This window comes from Phytophthora cinnamomi (genome assembly GCF_018691715.1).
Source record: "Phytophthora cinnamomi strain GKB4 chromosome Unknown Contig102, whole genome shotgun sequence".
NCBI lineage: Eukaryota > Oomycota > Peronosporomycetes > Peronosporales > Peronosporaceae > Phytophthora > Phytophthora cinnamomi.
Genome location: NW_027151035.1, coordinates 277,591 through 293,251, shown reverse-complemented (window position 1 = coordinate 293,251; position 15,661 = coordinate 277,591). Strand labels below are relative to the sequence as shown.

The 15,661-nt window shown below is 57.9% G+C and overlaps 6 protein-coding genes across 6 annotated transcripts; 2 read left to right on the top strand and 4 right to left on the bottom strand.

The window, feature by feature from the left end:
* Positions 1 to 357: 357 nt before the first annotated feature.
* On the bottom strand, positions 358 to 1,135 carry IUM83_07885 (alcohol dehydrogenase; the record flags this gene model as incomplete). Its single annotated transcript, XM_067932216.1, has 2 exons — positions 358 to 364; positions 435 to 1,135. The coding sequence occupies 2 exons, from the start codon at positions 1,133 to 1,135 to the stop codon at positions 358 to 360; spliced, it is 708 nt and encodes a 235-aa protein (XP_067783128.1).
* A 2,010-nt stretch (positions 1,136 to 3,145) lies between these two features.
* On the top strand, positions 3,146 to 3,923 carry IUM83_07884 (alcohol dehydrogenase; the record flags this gene model as incomplete). The annotated part of the gene is made up of 2 exons (XM_067932215.1): positions 3,146 to 3,846; positions 3,917 to 3,923. 2 exons carry the CDS (start codon positions 3,146 to 3,148, stop codon positions 3,921 to 3,923), a joined length of 708 nt encoding a protein of 235 aa, XP_067783129.1.
* A 1,541-nt stretch (positions 3,924 to 5,464) lies between these two features.
* IUM83_07883 (putative glycoside hydrolase) lies at positions 5,465 to 6,085 on the bottom strand (the record flags this gene model as incomplete). The annotated part of the gene is made up of 1 exon (XM_067932214.1): positions 5,465 to 6,085. One exon carries the CDS (start codon positions 6,083 to 6,085, stop codon positions 5,465 to 5,467), a length of 621 nt encoding a protein of 206 aa, XP_067783130.1.
* Positions 6,086 to 7,812: 1,727 nt separating this feature from the next.
* On the bottom strand, positions 7,813 to 8,997 carry IUM83_07882 (Glycoside hydrolase; the record flags this gene model as incomplete). The annotated part of the gene is made up of 1 exon (XM_067932213.1): positions 7,813 to 8,997. The coding sequence occupies one exon, from the start codon at positions 8,995 to 8,997 to the stop codon at positions 7,813 to 7,815; it is 1,185 nt and encodes a 394-aa protein (XP_067783131.1).
* Positions 8,998 to 9,682: 685 nt separating this feature from the next.
* Positions 9,683 to 10,639, bottom strand: IUM83_07881 (glycoside hydrolase family 6 protein; the record flags this gene model as incomplete). The annotated part of the gene is made up of 1 exon (XM_067932212.1): positions 9,683 to 10,639. One exon carries the CDS (start codon positions 10,637 to 10,639, stop codon positions 9,683 to 9,685), a length of 957 nt encoding a protein of 318 aa, XP_067783132.1.
* A 3,446-nt stretch (positions 10,640 to 14,085) lies between these two features.
* Positions 14,086 to 15,447, top strand: IUM83_07880 (uncharacterized protein; the record flags this gene model as incomplete). The annotated part of the gene is made up of 1 exon (XM_067932211.1): positions 14,086 to 15,447. The coding sequence occupies one exon, from the start codon at positions 14,086 to 14,088 to the stop codon at positions 15,445 to 15,447; it is 1,362 nt and encodes a 453-aa protein (XP_067782941.1).
* Between the last annotated feature and the right edge of the window lie 214 nt (positions 15,448 to 15,661).

Below are 15,661 nucleotides of genomic sequence, written 5' to 3'. Positions count from 1 at the left end.
CTTTGCGCTAGGATCACTTCTATCGCTCACGCCGTGTGGGCTGAGCGCGATGTGGATCGCAGCTTGAGTTGTAGCCTTCGCCAGACTAATTCCACCATAGGTTTCTGTGGACGTCGCTCCACGTTGACGAGCAATGATCTAATGCTCTCAGCTCGCAACTTTCCTTGATGTACATGTATACGTTCAAATGAAAAGGAAGTACGTTGAGTACATGTATGTGTAATATATATTATTCAAATATTTCGGAGGCGCCATCAAGTTAATGCACATGAGCTCGGTTGCGGACAGTTTGATCGAGGAGCGGCAGCTATTAGTACGCAGCCCGCAGTACCACCTTACCGCGCACATTCTTCGCTTTCAACTTCTCCAGCGCAGGCAGCAGCTGGTCGAACGAGTACACCGAGTCGATCACGGGTTTCAACGCACCCGACGACACGAAGTCTGACAGCTCCTTCAGCTGCGCACCGCTCGCGTGCACCATGATCTCGCCGATGCATTTGGCGCCGAACCTGGCCGCGCGCGGCTGCAGCATCGGGTTGATGGTCACGAAGCGACCCGAGTCCTTCTTCAGCACGGTCTGCGCGTCGCGGTTCCAGGCCTTGCGCTCCACGCCGCAGTCGTACACGACGTCGATGGAATGCTCGTCCACGGCGTCGACCCAGCTCTGCTTGGACGAGTCGATGACCTTCTCGGCGCCGAGCGACTGCACGAGCAGGTAGTCCTGGCAACCCCTGGCCGTCGCGACCACGTGGGCCCCCATGGCGCGAGCCAACTGGATAGCAGCCATGCCCGTCGACGTGGATCCGCCCAGGATGAGCACACGCTCGCCGGTCTTGAGGTTGGCATGTTCGTGCAGCGCCTGGTAGCTGGTGAGCGCGGCATACGGGATGCTGGCGGCCTCCTCGAAGGTGATGTTGCTGGGTTTAAGCGCGACGAACTGCTCGTCGATGGCCACGAACTCGGCGAAGGTGCCGAAGCTGGAGTACGGCGCCATGGCGAATACGGCGTCTCCGACCTTGAATTGGTGTGCGTTGGCGCCAGTCTCCACGACGGTGCCGGCGACGTCGAATCCCATGCCGAAGGGTTTGTCGGCGGAGGGCTGGCGTCCAGTGACGGCGAGTCCGAAGTCTTGCATGATTTTTTGGTCTGCGGGGTTGAGCGCAGCGCTGTGGACCTTGATGCGTAGCTGGTTGGGCTCGAGCGTGGTCATGGGCACGTCCTTGTGGAGGGCGAGCTCCGAAATTGGTGCGCTGAAGCCAGTATACTGGTAAGCGCAATAAGTAGCGGGAACCTTGTCGAGGTTGGTGATTTGGTTCGCCGCGAGAACGGCCATGGTTGTGCTAACCGAGGTTAGATAGGTGGTGCTGGTGCTGTGACTTGTTCTCCTGACAGTGAGTTGAGGAATGAGTGCGAACATAGGTCACTGCGTCCACAGCACACCACGAGGCAAATCCTTTGCGCGCGAAGGGGTTCGCCTGAGCAATCCGTAGGCGGTCTCTGCGCCACACGCGATCGTCAAGAGGCAGCGCATGTCTACGGCTCCACATTTTAGTCAGCGTTGCATCTCTCACACACTGCGACGAGTGGTCGCACTCAGGCCGCTCGGAGGCTAAGGAGATGGCTAGGGCGCTACCTAGTGCTTGTCTGATACCAAGAGGGCCTTCTGGGCATGCCGCAGCTGGACGCGCATCAGCTCTACTGGCATCATACAATGATATTGACAATCTGATAAAAACGGCTGAGCAGCTTTGACAGGCAAATGTGACAAGGCCGGGGTCGCCACAAGAGACACGATCGACTACCAAAAAGATCCTGCGCGAAGCAGAAAAGCAACACCCGCAGAGGAATCCCAGGAGGCGAGCGCGCATGCCGAGGCGGCGCTTGTCTTCTTGCGGCCAGCGCATCTTGTGCGAGATCGGTGCTTGGTGATTGAACCTCGGCCGACGCAAAGGCGCGATAGTATCGCGATGCGGCGTCATATCCCCGCGCGCAAGGTGATGGCGCGCGTCTTGCTCGTATGTGGAATGCAGCGCTTTTCGGATTTTTAAATATTAAAATAATAGCATCCGATCCGAAGTCGCTGGTTGTGTTGCCTACACTGTAAGAACTAACCAGTGCTGTGTGTTGTTTCGGGGATGACCTGCCCACTAAGACCGCCGAAAACGAACGAGAGAGGCTATATCTTTGCATCAGCGGAGCGAGTTGAGCCGAGTGACGCTCGCAGGACAGTACCGCGAATGGAAGGCTTTCAAACTCTGTCAAGATTTGCTCGCTTGGAATGGAGCGACCGCCGGACTCAAGTGCCCCGCTAACAACCACAGACATCCCTAACGCAGCAGTCTTTACCCTGTGGTTGTGTGATGAGAGTCTGCACGAGAGAAAATTGGCAAGCGGTAAACGTGCTCCGAATCCGCAGAGGTCAACCAAGGTTTTCTGCTTCGGGTGCAGCCCGTTCGTGTCTCTCGCAACAACTGCACGTCGCAAACGTCCTTTCGCCGGCATGCGACCTCTCGTCGGTGGCTCACAACCAATGAAAGGCGCCAAGCAGAAATACTTCAGTTGTTGTTGCAGACCTTGTCGACACCGAGTTAGCTTGGGTATGTTCACTAGGTAGTGTAGGCAAACACTATCCATGCAGTGTTGCCTGGATACACACGCGAGCTAGTCCTGCCACAGTAAATAAACAAATAGGTGGCTGGGCGATGGCGGCACGTCGATCGTCGTAGACATCTGGCGCTAATCTATGCAGCGGCAGGCCAACGTTGTCGATTGCTCAGAACATGACTTCCGTAGATCGAGAGCAAGCAACGACACCCTTCACCCGAGTGTCCCCAGCCTATTGATAGCTATCGAGGCCTCATTCTTCAAAAGTCTTTGACGAGTAAACATCTAGCATCAAACGACAACGATGGCCGTGGTCCAAGGATTACAAGGAGCAGTAATTGCTCAGACAAGCACAACATCTAAACCCGCAGGCAAAATCACCACCGTTCCTACAACCTACAGAGCCTACCAATACTCCAAGTATGGTGCACCTGAGTCTGAGCTCACCCTCCATAAGGACGTGCCCATGACCTCGCTCGAGCCCAACCAGCTACGCATCAAGGTCCACAGCGCTGCGCTCAACCCCGCAGACCAAAAAATCATGCAAGACTTCGGACTCGCCGTCACTGGACGCCAGCCCTCCGCCGACAAACCCTTCGGCATGGGATTCGACGTCGCCGGCACCGTCGTGGAGACTGGCGCCAACGCACACCAATTCAAGGTCGGAGACGCCGTATTCGCCATGGCGCCGTACTCCAGCTTCGGCACCTTCGCCGAGTTCGTGGCCATCGACGAGCAGTTCGTCGCGCTTAAACCCAGCAACATCACCTTCGAGGAGGCCGCCAGCATCCCGTATGCCGCGCTCACCAGCTACCAGGCGCTGCACGAACATGCCAACCTCAAGACCGGCGAGCGTGTGCTCATCCTGGGCGGATCCACGTCGACGGGCATGGCTGCTATCCAGTTGGCTCGCGCCATGGGGGCCCACGTGGTCGCGACGGCCAGGGGTTGCCAGGACTACCTGCTCGTGCAGTCGCTCGGCGCCGAGAAGGTCATCGACTCGTCCAAGCAGAGCTGGGTCGACGCCGTGGACGAGCATTCCATCGACGTCGTGTACGACTGCGGCGTGGAGCGCAAGGCCTGGAACCGCGACGCGCAGACCGTGCTGAAGAAGGACTCGGGTCGCTTCGTGACCATCAACCCGATGCTGCAGCCGCGCGCGGCCAGGTTCGGCGCCAAATGCATCGGCGAGATCATGGTGCACGCGAGCGGTGCGCAGCTGAAGGAGCTGTCAGACTTCGTGTCGTCGGGTGCGTTGAAACCCGTGATCGACTCGGTGTACTCGTTCGACCAGCTGCTGCCTGCGCTGGAGAAGTTGAAAGCGAAGAAAGCGTGTGGCAAGATTGTGCTTAGCATAGTGCACTAGCCGAGCTGGGTTTACTGATGCCAATTGCATATTTACATAACTGAAGTGTATAATATACGAATCGATTTCTCGCAGCTATGGCGTTGCTACGTGAAATGTATGGCCAAATAGTAGACCGACGATCACATTGCCCAAGGTAGTTTCAACTTATCGTTCATTACTCAATGTTGTCTTTGGGAATCCAGGACAGCGTGCACAGTACACTTGCTCGTCCTGGTTCAGCTCCTGTCTTACCCTTGGCTCTCGGGGTTCACCTGGATGACGAGTTTGCCGCGCGAGTGCCTGCCTTTCAGCTTGGTCAGGGCCGCGTGAAGCTTCTCAAACTCGTACACCGTGTCAATCACCGGGACAATGGCGCCCATCTCCAAGTACTCGGTGATCTCGTCCAGCCCCTTCGCCGTCGGGTGTACCAACATGTTGCCGCAGTTCTTGGCGCCGAACTTGGCCGGCTGGACCGGTTCCGTGAGTGGCAGCAGAGACACAAAGCGCCCCGTGTTCTGCTTCAGAATCACTTGAGCGTCCGTGTTCCAGGCGTTCGCCTCCATGCCGCAGTCGTAGATGACGTCCACGGAGTGGGGCTCCAGCTCCTCCGCCCACTTTTGCGTGTGGTAGTTGATGACACGTTCAGCGCCAAGGCCCTTCACGAAGTCGGCGTTCTTGGCGCTGGTCGTGGCGACCACGCGCGCGCCAATGGCATGGGCTAACTGAATAGCGAACATGCCCACAGCACTGCTGCCTCCTAGAACAAGCACCTTCTCGCCCTTCTGGAGCTTTGAGTGCTCCACCAGGGCCTGGTAGCTGGTGAGGCCGATGAGCGGGATGCTGGCGGCCTGATCAAAGGTCAAGTTCTTGGGCTTCAGAGCCACGAGGTCCTCGTCGAAGACTGCGTAGTCCGCGACGGTGCCGCACGCCGTGAAGGGCGTCATGGCGTACACCTGGTCGCCCACCTTGAGGCGCTTGGCCTCGCTGCCGACCTCGACCACCGTGCCGGCTGCGTCGAAGCCGAAGCCGAAGGGCTGCTCGGGGGTCGGCACCTTGCCCGTGAACGCCTCGCCCGCCTCGAGGAGGACGTAGTCGATGGGGTTGACGGCCGCGCTGGCCACTTTGATGCGCACTTGGCTGGGCCCGAGCTCCGGGCGCTTCACGGACAGACGGAGCTTGAGCTCCTGCGCCTGCGGGCCGTAGTGGTCGTACTGGTACGCGCGGTAAGTATGCGGGACGGGCATCGATGGCGGGGGGGGGGGGGGGGGTCTTCCTTGCTGCTATGATAGTCTTGGCGTCGACGCTGCAGATCGAAGACTGAGACTTTGCAGGGCTCCGTTATTGGGCGAGGCTGAGCGTACGTACCCCCTGAAGATCTTTGGCGAGGCGGTGCTATGGATGGGACCACCTTGAAGTGCTAGAAAACAATACTCGGCAGCAACAAAAAGCTCATGAGAGTGATCACTGAACATCCATTATTTTCATGAAACCCTCCTGCCAAGCGAGCAGTGTCTAGAGGACGCTGGGGTCCCGCGCTAGTGCGGTTGCCTGGGGACGGAAGTTTACCATTGCGGTCGGCAGGGGGGCCAGCGCCGACAGCTCCGGGGTCTTGGCGTCGGCCACCATCTTCTGCTGGCGACGACGGACGCCCACGATAGCAACGAGGGCCACCACTGCTGCAGCCACGAGGCCAATCAAGACGGCCACACCGGTCCCCATGGAGGAGGTGCTCGAGCTCTCGGTCGAGATCTTCTGGCTATCAGACGACTTCGAGGCGGGAATCGGCGCAGGAGTCGACGCGTCCTGTGTTGACTGAGGGCTGGTTTGAGCTTGAGGAGCTCCAGCCGACTGCTGAACGGGGTTATTAGACGGCGTCGAGGTCGTGGCCGACGGAGTGCTCCCACCGGTCTTTGATGGGGGTACGGTCGTGTTGTAAGCAGTGGTTTGTTGGCTCTGGCCCTGATCCTGTTTCTGATCTTGCTGCTGCTGTTGCTGGGTACTTGACCCCGATCCCGTGGAGCTGCGCACCGTGCCATCAATGGCGCTGTATCCCTTCTCAGCAACCATAATGCCTTGGTTCCAGAGACTCTGGAACAGCTCATCAAAGAAGACGCCGGCTGCGGGACCTTGCATCGCGTCCGACGTCCGACCCGCACAGGTGCCGTCACTGTCTCCAGGAGGCTTGGCCCAGAGGAAGTAGTCGACGTTGCTGATCCCGGTGTCACTTGTAGGCAGTGGTCCGATGCCGGCGCTCTTGACATTGCACCACTCGTTCGACTCGGGACCACCATGGTAGTTGCGGGACGTGTCGAAAATGCAATGCAGGTCGGTGGAGCCGACTGCAGTTTGGAAATTGCTGCACAGAGTCGACAACGTGCTTGTGGATTGGTAGTTGGAAGTGTTGAGCGTGATGCCCTTCACCTTGGAACCGGCGCTCACCAACTGCTTCACAATGGCAGCGACAGCAGTGGAAGTGGCGGGGTATTGAAGAGTCCAGTAGCCCACATCGAGGTAGATTTCGGCGTTGTCGTTCTTGGACAGCATACCGATGGCGGTTTGCAGGTTGGCCAGGTAACCAGCGCTCTGGCCGCAGCCGGTGGTGTCTGCAAGCAGGCCGATGGCATCAGGCTCGAGAATGTACAGCACCTTGCGGTTGCCGATGGCCGACGTGAGCGTGTTGAGGAACGATACGTAGTCTGAGGCGGAATGCACCGTGCTGTCCACAGCCGATTCCTTCGCTGCGCAGTCCTTGTTGGGCAGGCCGTAAACCACGACGCTGATCCGCGAGTCTTCGGAGCAGCTTGACACGAGGTCGGCCGCTGTCTTCGCGTAGTCTCCATTTTCCGTGCGATCGGAGTACCAAGTGGCAATGCCGAACTTCTCCAGCGCTTCGATGGCGGAGGCCGATGCCGGGTAGGCGATTTTGGCCTTGGCGTAGGTTACCGGTGGCAAGGAGCACAAGGTATCAGCTTGAACAAGCCCCGTACCAGCAACCGCCAGCAGGAACGAGGCCGCCACTGCAGAACGAAAGGAGCGTAGCATGATGTCTCGGTAGCCTGACAAATGCTACGCTGGACTTGCCGCGTCGTCGAGCTGTTCGAACGCACGAGCAGCAATTTTTCCCGAGTGCTGTATGTCATCTGGGGACTCTGCAAGGCTGTGCAAGCAGCAATGGGCGCAAAGAAGACAAAGAAGACATACTCCGTGATGGAAGAACGCGTCCACCATCGCGCTGCACTATCCCGACCAATCCACGGGGGCCCGACAATGACTCACGCCCAGATGGAAGTCGCTGTGTCTCCAGCTGGGCCCTGCAGCGTGTGGTCTTCCCCATTTGAAACAGAACGACAGGACGTGCTCGACGCTTTCAAGGCGGTGGTGTTGGTGCAACGATCTCAATCATTATCACTTTGGCGCGGACCGAGTGCCCTAATCAAGTTCACCTCAAGCTTTCCCTGCTCAACAATGGTGGTCCGACCCGACCCGGCATGCGTATAATTAGCCAACTGTGGACTCAAGGACACCGGTCTCGTCTCGCTGCACCGCCCTCCATGGCCTGCCCAGCCCGAACTCGGTTCCCCGAAGCCAGGGAGTCAGTCATTCCGAAGCAGTAGTACAGCACTACGCAATGGCAACACAAGACACCCACTCGAACGGAAAAGAGCGAAAACTACATGCATTGGGATGCTGTCTACACCCCGCTGGCTGTCCTCATCCAATGCGTCGATTCAAAACTCACCACTCGAATTGGAGGGAGAAACTACATGGGAGGGGAGCTAGCCTTATCCACTGGGGCTAGCATAGACCAAGATCCCTCATACACAACGAGATACTTACGACCCAGAGGCATAACCGGCGCCTCACAGGATCGTGCTGCCGCCGGCGGGCGTGCGCTTGATCTCGATGTGGATGGTGTTGTCGTTGTCGCCGGGCGTCGCCAGAGCGGCGTCTGCCTCGCGGGACTTCTTGATGTGCGAAGCAGCGACACCGACCGCAGCCACGGCCACGACGGCCGCGACGGCGATGATGCCGACCGAGCTGCTGACACCGCTACCATTGCTGTTGCCCGACTTGGTGGTGGCCTGCTGGGCGGTCTGGTCGATGTTGTCGCTGCCCGAAGCCTGAGTGGTCGAAGAACCGGTCTTCGAGGCAGAGCTCTCCACGTTTGTTGAAGTGGTGGGAGCGGGGGTGGCAGCAGGGGCCTCCGTCGATTTCGAGCCAGAGTTCTGTTCCACCGTCGGGGTGGTGGCAGCAGGAGTAGCAGCCGGAGCCTCCGTTGACTTCGAGGCAGGGTTGTCCGTGCTGGTAGTAGCGGCAGGGGTAACTTCGGGCGTCGAGGTGGTGGCGGCGGGGGCCTCCGTCTCCTCCGACGGGAAGTTGGGGTTGCAGTCCGACGTGTGAGAACCCTGCTCGACGGTAGGCGTCGTAGCAGCCGGCGTCGCGGCAGGAGCCTCGGTGGCCGGGACCGAAGGAGTGTACGACGAGCTAGATCCCTGCTCAGCCGTAGGTGTGGTCGGCGCTGGTGTCACAACGGGGCCCTTCGTGGCTGGGACCGACGGCGTGTACGACGAACTCGAGCCTTCCTCAACCGTAGGCGTCGTAGCAGCCGGCGTCGCGGCAGGAGCCTCGGTGGCCGGGACCGAAGGAGTGTACGACGAGCCAGAGCCCTGCTCAGCCGTAGGTGTGGTCGGCGCCGGTGTCACAACGGGGCCCTTGGTAGCAGGAACCGAGGGCGTGTTCGAATCGTGAGAGCCTTCCTCAGCAGTAGGCGTGGTCGGCGCCGGAGTCACAACGGGGCCCTTAGTAGCAGGAACCGAGGGCGTGTTCGAATTGTGAGCGCCTTCCTCGGCCGTGGGCGTCGTGGCGGCGGGGGTGGCCACCGGGGCCTGCGTGACCACGGGTCCCTTGGTCGCTGTCGTGGTGTACGAGTCATCCTGCTGGCCGCCGGTGGCCGGCGTGAAGGAGCCGCCCTGCTGCAGGGCCAGCGCCTCGTTGGAGAGTACGGCCACCAGCACGGCCGTGCAGACAGCGAGCTTGCGGAACATCTTTGCTGTCGGGGTCTTTTTCGAGTCTGCCGCATCTGGAGCTCATGTCTCCCGTGACGGCGAGAGGAGCGCCGATCAGCCCCGTGCAGAGGAGGCCCGATGTAGAAGCGCTCCACTCGAAATGGACCTTCTTCGAACGTACCAGGCGCTCAACGCCACGACCGTCGCCGTTCGTAATTGACATCCGAGCTCCGCAGGCTGCAGAGCTTGAGCTCGGTGCAACTGACTGAATCGCACGCGCCAACGCCAGCGTTACGCTGGCCCGCGTTGGACCCAGCAAGGCCAGGGAACTTGCTGGCACGACCGCGCTGTCGTGCACGCTTCGGACAGCGCGGGACGTTATCTAGCTCCGGACGCGAGCACCGCCCTGGGGCCAGGCCTCTCGCAACCAAAACGCGGTCGGCCCGCTACAAATCTCTGCCTGGACGATATCACGACGGCCAGGCTCATTTTGGTCGGCGCGCTGAGAGCAGGTCGCTGCAACCGTCTCGTGTGCGCTCGTTAGCTTTTTTTCCATGACTGCGTAAGGTACCCCGGAAGGCGAGTCGCAGCGTAGCACTGGTAAAGGCAAGTGCTGCGCAAATAAGTCGCCTGGACGCTACCAAAATTCCGAAGACTGTACTTGTATGTACAACAAATTTTCATGTATTTCTGTAAACACGCGTTTGTTGCTTTTGCATGCTTCTCACCTCGCGTTCATAAGCCCACATGCAAGATGCGAGGTCACCGCAAGCGTGATCGCGGTGGTAAACCAGGATGAGGCAGATGCACCGATGGCAGACGACTCGGCGTCTGGGTCGTAGATACTAGCCATCTGCTGCTGGTTGACGAAGTAGCCCTGGTTCCAGAGCTTAATGAAGTGGTCATTAAAGAACTCTCCAGCCGGCGGACCCCGCATGGCGTCTGCAGACTGGTCAACGCAGGTGCCATCGCTGTCACCTGGAGGCTTCACATACACGAGGTAGTCGATGTTGTCCAAGTCCGTAATATTCGTGGGCGGTGCGCCGATGCCAGCTTTCCGCACGTTGCACCATTCAGTGCTTGACGCATTGGCGAACTCCTGGAAGTTGCGGGACGTGTCGATGACGCAGTGAATGTCTGTCGATCCCACCGCAGTTTGGAAGTTTGTGCACAACTCGGCGATCTGCGTGGTGGAGCGATAGTTCGATGTGTTGAGCGCAATACCTTTGACGCGACCTGCCTGTGCGAGCTCCTTGACAATCTGAGCTACGATGTCCGCCGTATCTGATCGCTCCAGTGTCCAGAAGCCCACGTCGAGATAAATTTCAGCATTGGGGTTTTCCGACAACAGCGAGATCGCCGTGGTCAGATTGCTCTGATAACCGTACTCCACTGCGCAGCCCTTGTTGGCGAGCAAGCCCACTGCATCTGGCTCCAGTACGTACAGGACCTTCCGCTCACCGACCAGCGCCGTCAGGTTGGTAATGAACTCTTCGTAGTCCGCGCCCGTCTTCACGGTGCCGTTGCCATTGGAGTACCCAGCGTCGCAATCTTTGTTGGGGAGTCCGTATACCACCACACTCAGTCTCGACGATTCCGGGCACGCGGCGACGAGGTCCAGCGCAGTTTGCGTCGCGTTGCCATTGACGTCGCGGTCCGAGTACCAGGTCGCGATGCCCATGCTCTCGAGCTGATCAAGCGCAAAGGCAGACTCCGGATATGCTACCTTGGCGGCTGCGTAGGTTACTGGAGGCAGCGAGCACAGCGTGTCCGCCGCACGAGCTGCGTCTCCGAGCAAGACGAGCACGGCCACGAGAAGCAGCGGCAGCGCTGGCATTCTGAGCTCGTTGGTCGTCGGCGCTTCAGCTTGAGGACTGGGCTCCCCCGGGTCTGTCCAATTGAGACGGAGTTGATGACGGCAAAAGCATTGCCGTTCAGGGCCTGGGCGCACGAACACCCTGTGTGAAACGTGATGGATGTAGCCATGTCCTGAGCTTGTCAAGTTGTCAACTCGCCAAAACCGATCTTTTTGCTGCTGAAACGAAGGTTTCAGAACATGTCACACGCGGGCCGTGACTTCCGCCCATGTACTAGTAGGCCTTGTTGTGGTGCAGCGCGCGAACCCGGTTGGCGATACTTTCCTAGTCGCCCCCCCCCGATGGACCAGACAATGGATTGCCTCTGGCTGCTCCATCAATCGGAACCGCCCTGCTTTCCGCCCAGCACTTCAGGCCCGAGCTGTAGTGTAGCAAGGCTGCGCCCCCAATTCGTTGCCCACCTCTGTTCGTTTCGTCGTCGGCGAAGTGAACTCAAGATTCCTCCCGTCCGTCCAATGCTCGGAAAATAAAACATAAAATTGAATTGGCTTTTGAAAAACGCGTAATAAGTTACGGCAATACTGGTACATCGATCATGAGGTCCTGGTGCAGCAGAGCTAGCAAATGGCGATTTTCGGGTTACCCGCACCCGCCCGATCGCTCCTCTTGTTCACTCCGGGTACCCGAACTTTACCCGGCCCATTATATACAAACAGAGTCATTCATTGATACAGTCGATCGGGTTGGTGAAGCACTGAAAGAACCGGTACTCTCCCAGCGTCTTGTACAATCGCTGTCGTTTCTTGGGATGAAAATAGCACGGAGAAGCGGGCTATATCTATAACAAAGACAAGCGGTTGTACTGTGTGCAACATTACAGATATACTCGGGTACCCGCAGCCCACCCGAGGATAATTTCGGGTACCCGCACCCTACCCGAAGTTCGGGTATACCCGGCTGGGTAAGCATTTTACCCGGGCTCGGGTACCCGATTGCGAGCTCTGTGGTGCAGTATCACATCTGCGATTGGACAGGAATTCGGTCTGACACTAATCAACAGTAGAAATGAGGAAGGAGAAGTTGGCGAAGTTCGTCGTTCGATGCGGACTCACACCTTGAAAAGCACATAATATTTATGGCTTCAATTTCAAATTTTACGGGAATCTCGATTTCCCAATAAAAAGCTATTCCGTCAATATAATACTATTATTATAGTATTTATATATTTTTACGACCTCTGCTTCGGTCAGGTGCTCCAGCGTCTGGTGTCCGCCTCATACGGCCTTCCCCCGGAGGACCTCACGGGTGACGATCTGCCTCGCCCAAATAAATGTATGCTTGTGGTCCCTTCAGCAATTATCGTAGGCTTCCACAGTCCGCAAATAACCTGGTTTAGCAAGAAAATGGAGTCCAATACATTACTACTACGGCGACCACACCCCGATGGTGTCTCCTTGTTTTAAAATACAAGGAAACACAATGCGCCAGCACCAAGACAAGCCAGACCGACAGAATCGCTGCGATTTTCAAAAGATCGGGTGCATTCGAGTTACCGAATAATATGGAGAAGACCGGCAGATGAACTGCTGATCGTCTGGAAAGATAGTACTTTTCCAAGACGCCCTCTTGTAGCGGTGATGATACTACAGGCCTGATATTGGCGAAACGACGATGCAAGCTTGCACGGTCTCTACAATAAATTCAATTGCGATCTCTCGTCTTTACCAATTTTCTGGTCGCTTTATCTTCTTGAAGCACGTGCGTAGGAAGGTGAACGCAATATCGTGGGAGCCAAAATTGAAATGCACGCCTTTTCCAGGCCTAGTTCATCAGGAACAAGGCCAAGCTCATAAAGAACAAAAGTCTGCAGAGCTATGACTTTTTATTTCCATTTGATACGAGTGCTCTCGGCTAGCTAAGCCTAAGCCACTGTGGTGATGCTAGCGATGATCATTTGTCAATCTACAAGCGATGATAAGGAAGACAAGAAGGTTGAAGTGATCTATACACAAACATAAAACAAAAATGTGGCCCACATTATATTATTTGTCTTCAACTTGAAGGCATTGTTGAAGCCTTCAATTTGAAAAGACCACTGGCGCGCTGCGACCGGCGGATGCGAGGCGGCTGCATTCTGCCTTGCGCCAGTGACTGTTAGCCGCGCGCAGCCGAGAGGAGGCTAGTGCAATCACCGCCACCAGTGGCCGTTTGCCGCGCGCAGCCGATGCCCCACGGCCTCGTCTCCTGCTTCAGCAACGCTCAAGCGTGCGTGCTATGTGGCTCCTGGTCCAGGACCTGGCAGGACTGCCGGATGAAGGGAACATCGCTTGGTTGGCCAGTCACACCAACGTCCTCCCCGTTGATGGTGTCGGCGCTGTTGAGGTTTCTTTACCATTGCGATACCAAAGGCAAACTGCAGACAGATTCGCCTTGATATTGCCGCAAGTTGCATGAGCAGCGTTTTCAAGACGCTGCTCAGACGGTCTTGCCCGTGCAACGTACCTGTCTTGCTGCCAGGGGTGGTACAGGCCATCAAACGAGCCGAACGCGCCCCTTCGCCATGCAACGGGCGCGATCTGTAGCCATGTCCTGCGACTAGCTCTAGCATGATACGCCAGCATAACGGACGCCAACGAATGTAGTTCCTCACCAAAATTTGCCTTCCCACAAAGAAACGAGCGCGGCGCAGCGCATCGGTCACCGACCGACGGTCGGTCCTAGCGCGATCTCGTCGCTCTTGTGTCGAATGTTCCGCTCTCTTCCGTATACGCCGCCTTGAACAGCGATAGCAGCAGTCCCTGCCAGACGATCTCGAAGAAAGCTCCGAGTGGAGAGTACCGTTGTCCGCGGCCAGCTGGGCGCCATTTGACACTGGATCGTAGCCCAAGCAGCGGGCCTGCGTGTCAGTTAGCGACAGCAGCCGAACTATAGAGCCATGCGCCGACGTTGACACGCAGCGTCATCGGGCGGCAGTCAACACAGCTTCCTCTCCCAATGTTGCAGCCACACACCGTTTAGCAGACGGCGGCCGCCTTGGTTTTCAGTCTGAGAGAGGTTGCAGTTCACCGACCGTGATGAGGCCACCACATGCTGCTCCAGGCAAAGCTCAGCGAGAAATTTGCACTCACGCGCTTTGCTCTGATTTGGCCTGCGGATAACCGCTCGACAGCAGTTTTATGCCATTTTGCACGATATTTTTTCGAGCACTTGGTGCTGCGCTCTCCTCTGCCCACTATCCAACTCGCCGCGTAGCGCACAAGCAGCAGCTAGTGGCGCCTCGTCACGTTCCGCGCCCGATATCTACGACTTGATGCCTGGCCAGTTCGTTGACGTGGTCGCCGTCGCCGTCACATCCCCCACGACGCTCGCCTCCAGCCTCAAGGACCTGGACGAGCCGCTGGCCGTGCCCGTGCCGCTGGCCGTGCGCGAGGCCCGCTCGCAGTCGCTGTCCACGCTGCAGCGCCGCGCCTCCACGGCCAATGTTCTCACGGTGCAGGACAACCAATGCGACACCTTCACCGAGGAGGAGGAGCTGGAGTTCCAGCGGCAGCAGCGCGCGCGCCACTCGCGCCGCGCACTCAGCTCCGGCACTGGCAGCTCGCTTAGTCTTCTGCAGCAGGAACTCGGCTACCCACGACGCGCCCGAGTGGCGGTAGACACACACAGGCACCGACGCGGCTCCCTGCTGGAGACGGCGCTGGAGAACTCCATGGCCAAGAAGAGTGGACACAGCACTAGCCACGACAGCCGCGAGCTGCACCGCAGTAGCAGCAGCATTTCAGATAACATCGACAGCCCCAGCGACCTCCCGAGAACTCGGTCGGTGCCCGAGCCGGAAGCGGAGAGTCAGATTCACCAGCTTCACTATCACGGACGCAGCTGGACGTTCAATTCGGTGACGTGCTCACCACGGAGCGACGCAGCAGGTTTAGCCTCTGAGGACGGAGGCGCTAAGGACGAGGAGGAGGACGACGAGAACTTTATGAACTACCGCAACGCCTCCGTCACGGGCTACAGTCGCGACACTGACGGGGTCGTCTACTATGAGGTGATCGTGCGCTCCACCGCACACGGCCCCTTGTCGGCCTACAAGGTGCGGCGACGCTACTCCGAGTTCAGGGACTTGCACGCGGCGTTGAGCAAGGTCATGCCGGTGTCCCACAGGAAGCTGGCGTCCGTCACGGCCATGGCCAGTATTAGTGACGACAGCAGCAACAGCAGCAACAGCAACAACAACGAGGACGAGGTCTCGCGCTTCTCCGTTTCTGTGACTGAGTACAGCGAAGACTGCGAGCCGACACTTCCCCCGCTTCCTGACAAGGGCGGCGTGTGGAGCTACCTTCAGTTCGACAGCATTCCCCTGCTCGAGCGGAGATCAAAGTACTTCAACGCTATGTTGGTTGCTGCACAAAGACACCCAGCAGCTCGAGCAAGTCGTCTGCTTAACGACTTTGTCGGTACGCCGCCGGACCTGGTGTCCGTGCACTCGAACGTTGAGAACAGCTACGTGAGCCTGAACCGCTTTGCCGCGCCCAAGTTGAGCTTCGACATCGAAATCCAGGAGCGAAAGGAGAAGGCCAAGAACATCAGGCGCCGTCGCAGCTCCATTAGGAACCAGAGCTTCACCGGATCGGTCGATTCCAGCTTCAACAGCCCGCGCCAATTGCAGTAGAGGCGATCCACACCAAGCAATCCTTCCCGCCGACAGGCGAGACGTCATCTCCATACACAAACCACGCAGAGCTCGGTGCCGTTTTGGATTTTTATTTCATTTTGCCGTTGCTACCCGTATTCTTAGTCTGTAGATTTGTTGTCATCACAAAATATAACGAGTTTCTGCGTTGTCTGTCTGCTCAGAAGCGTTACAGATACTGTGCCTGTAGCTG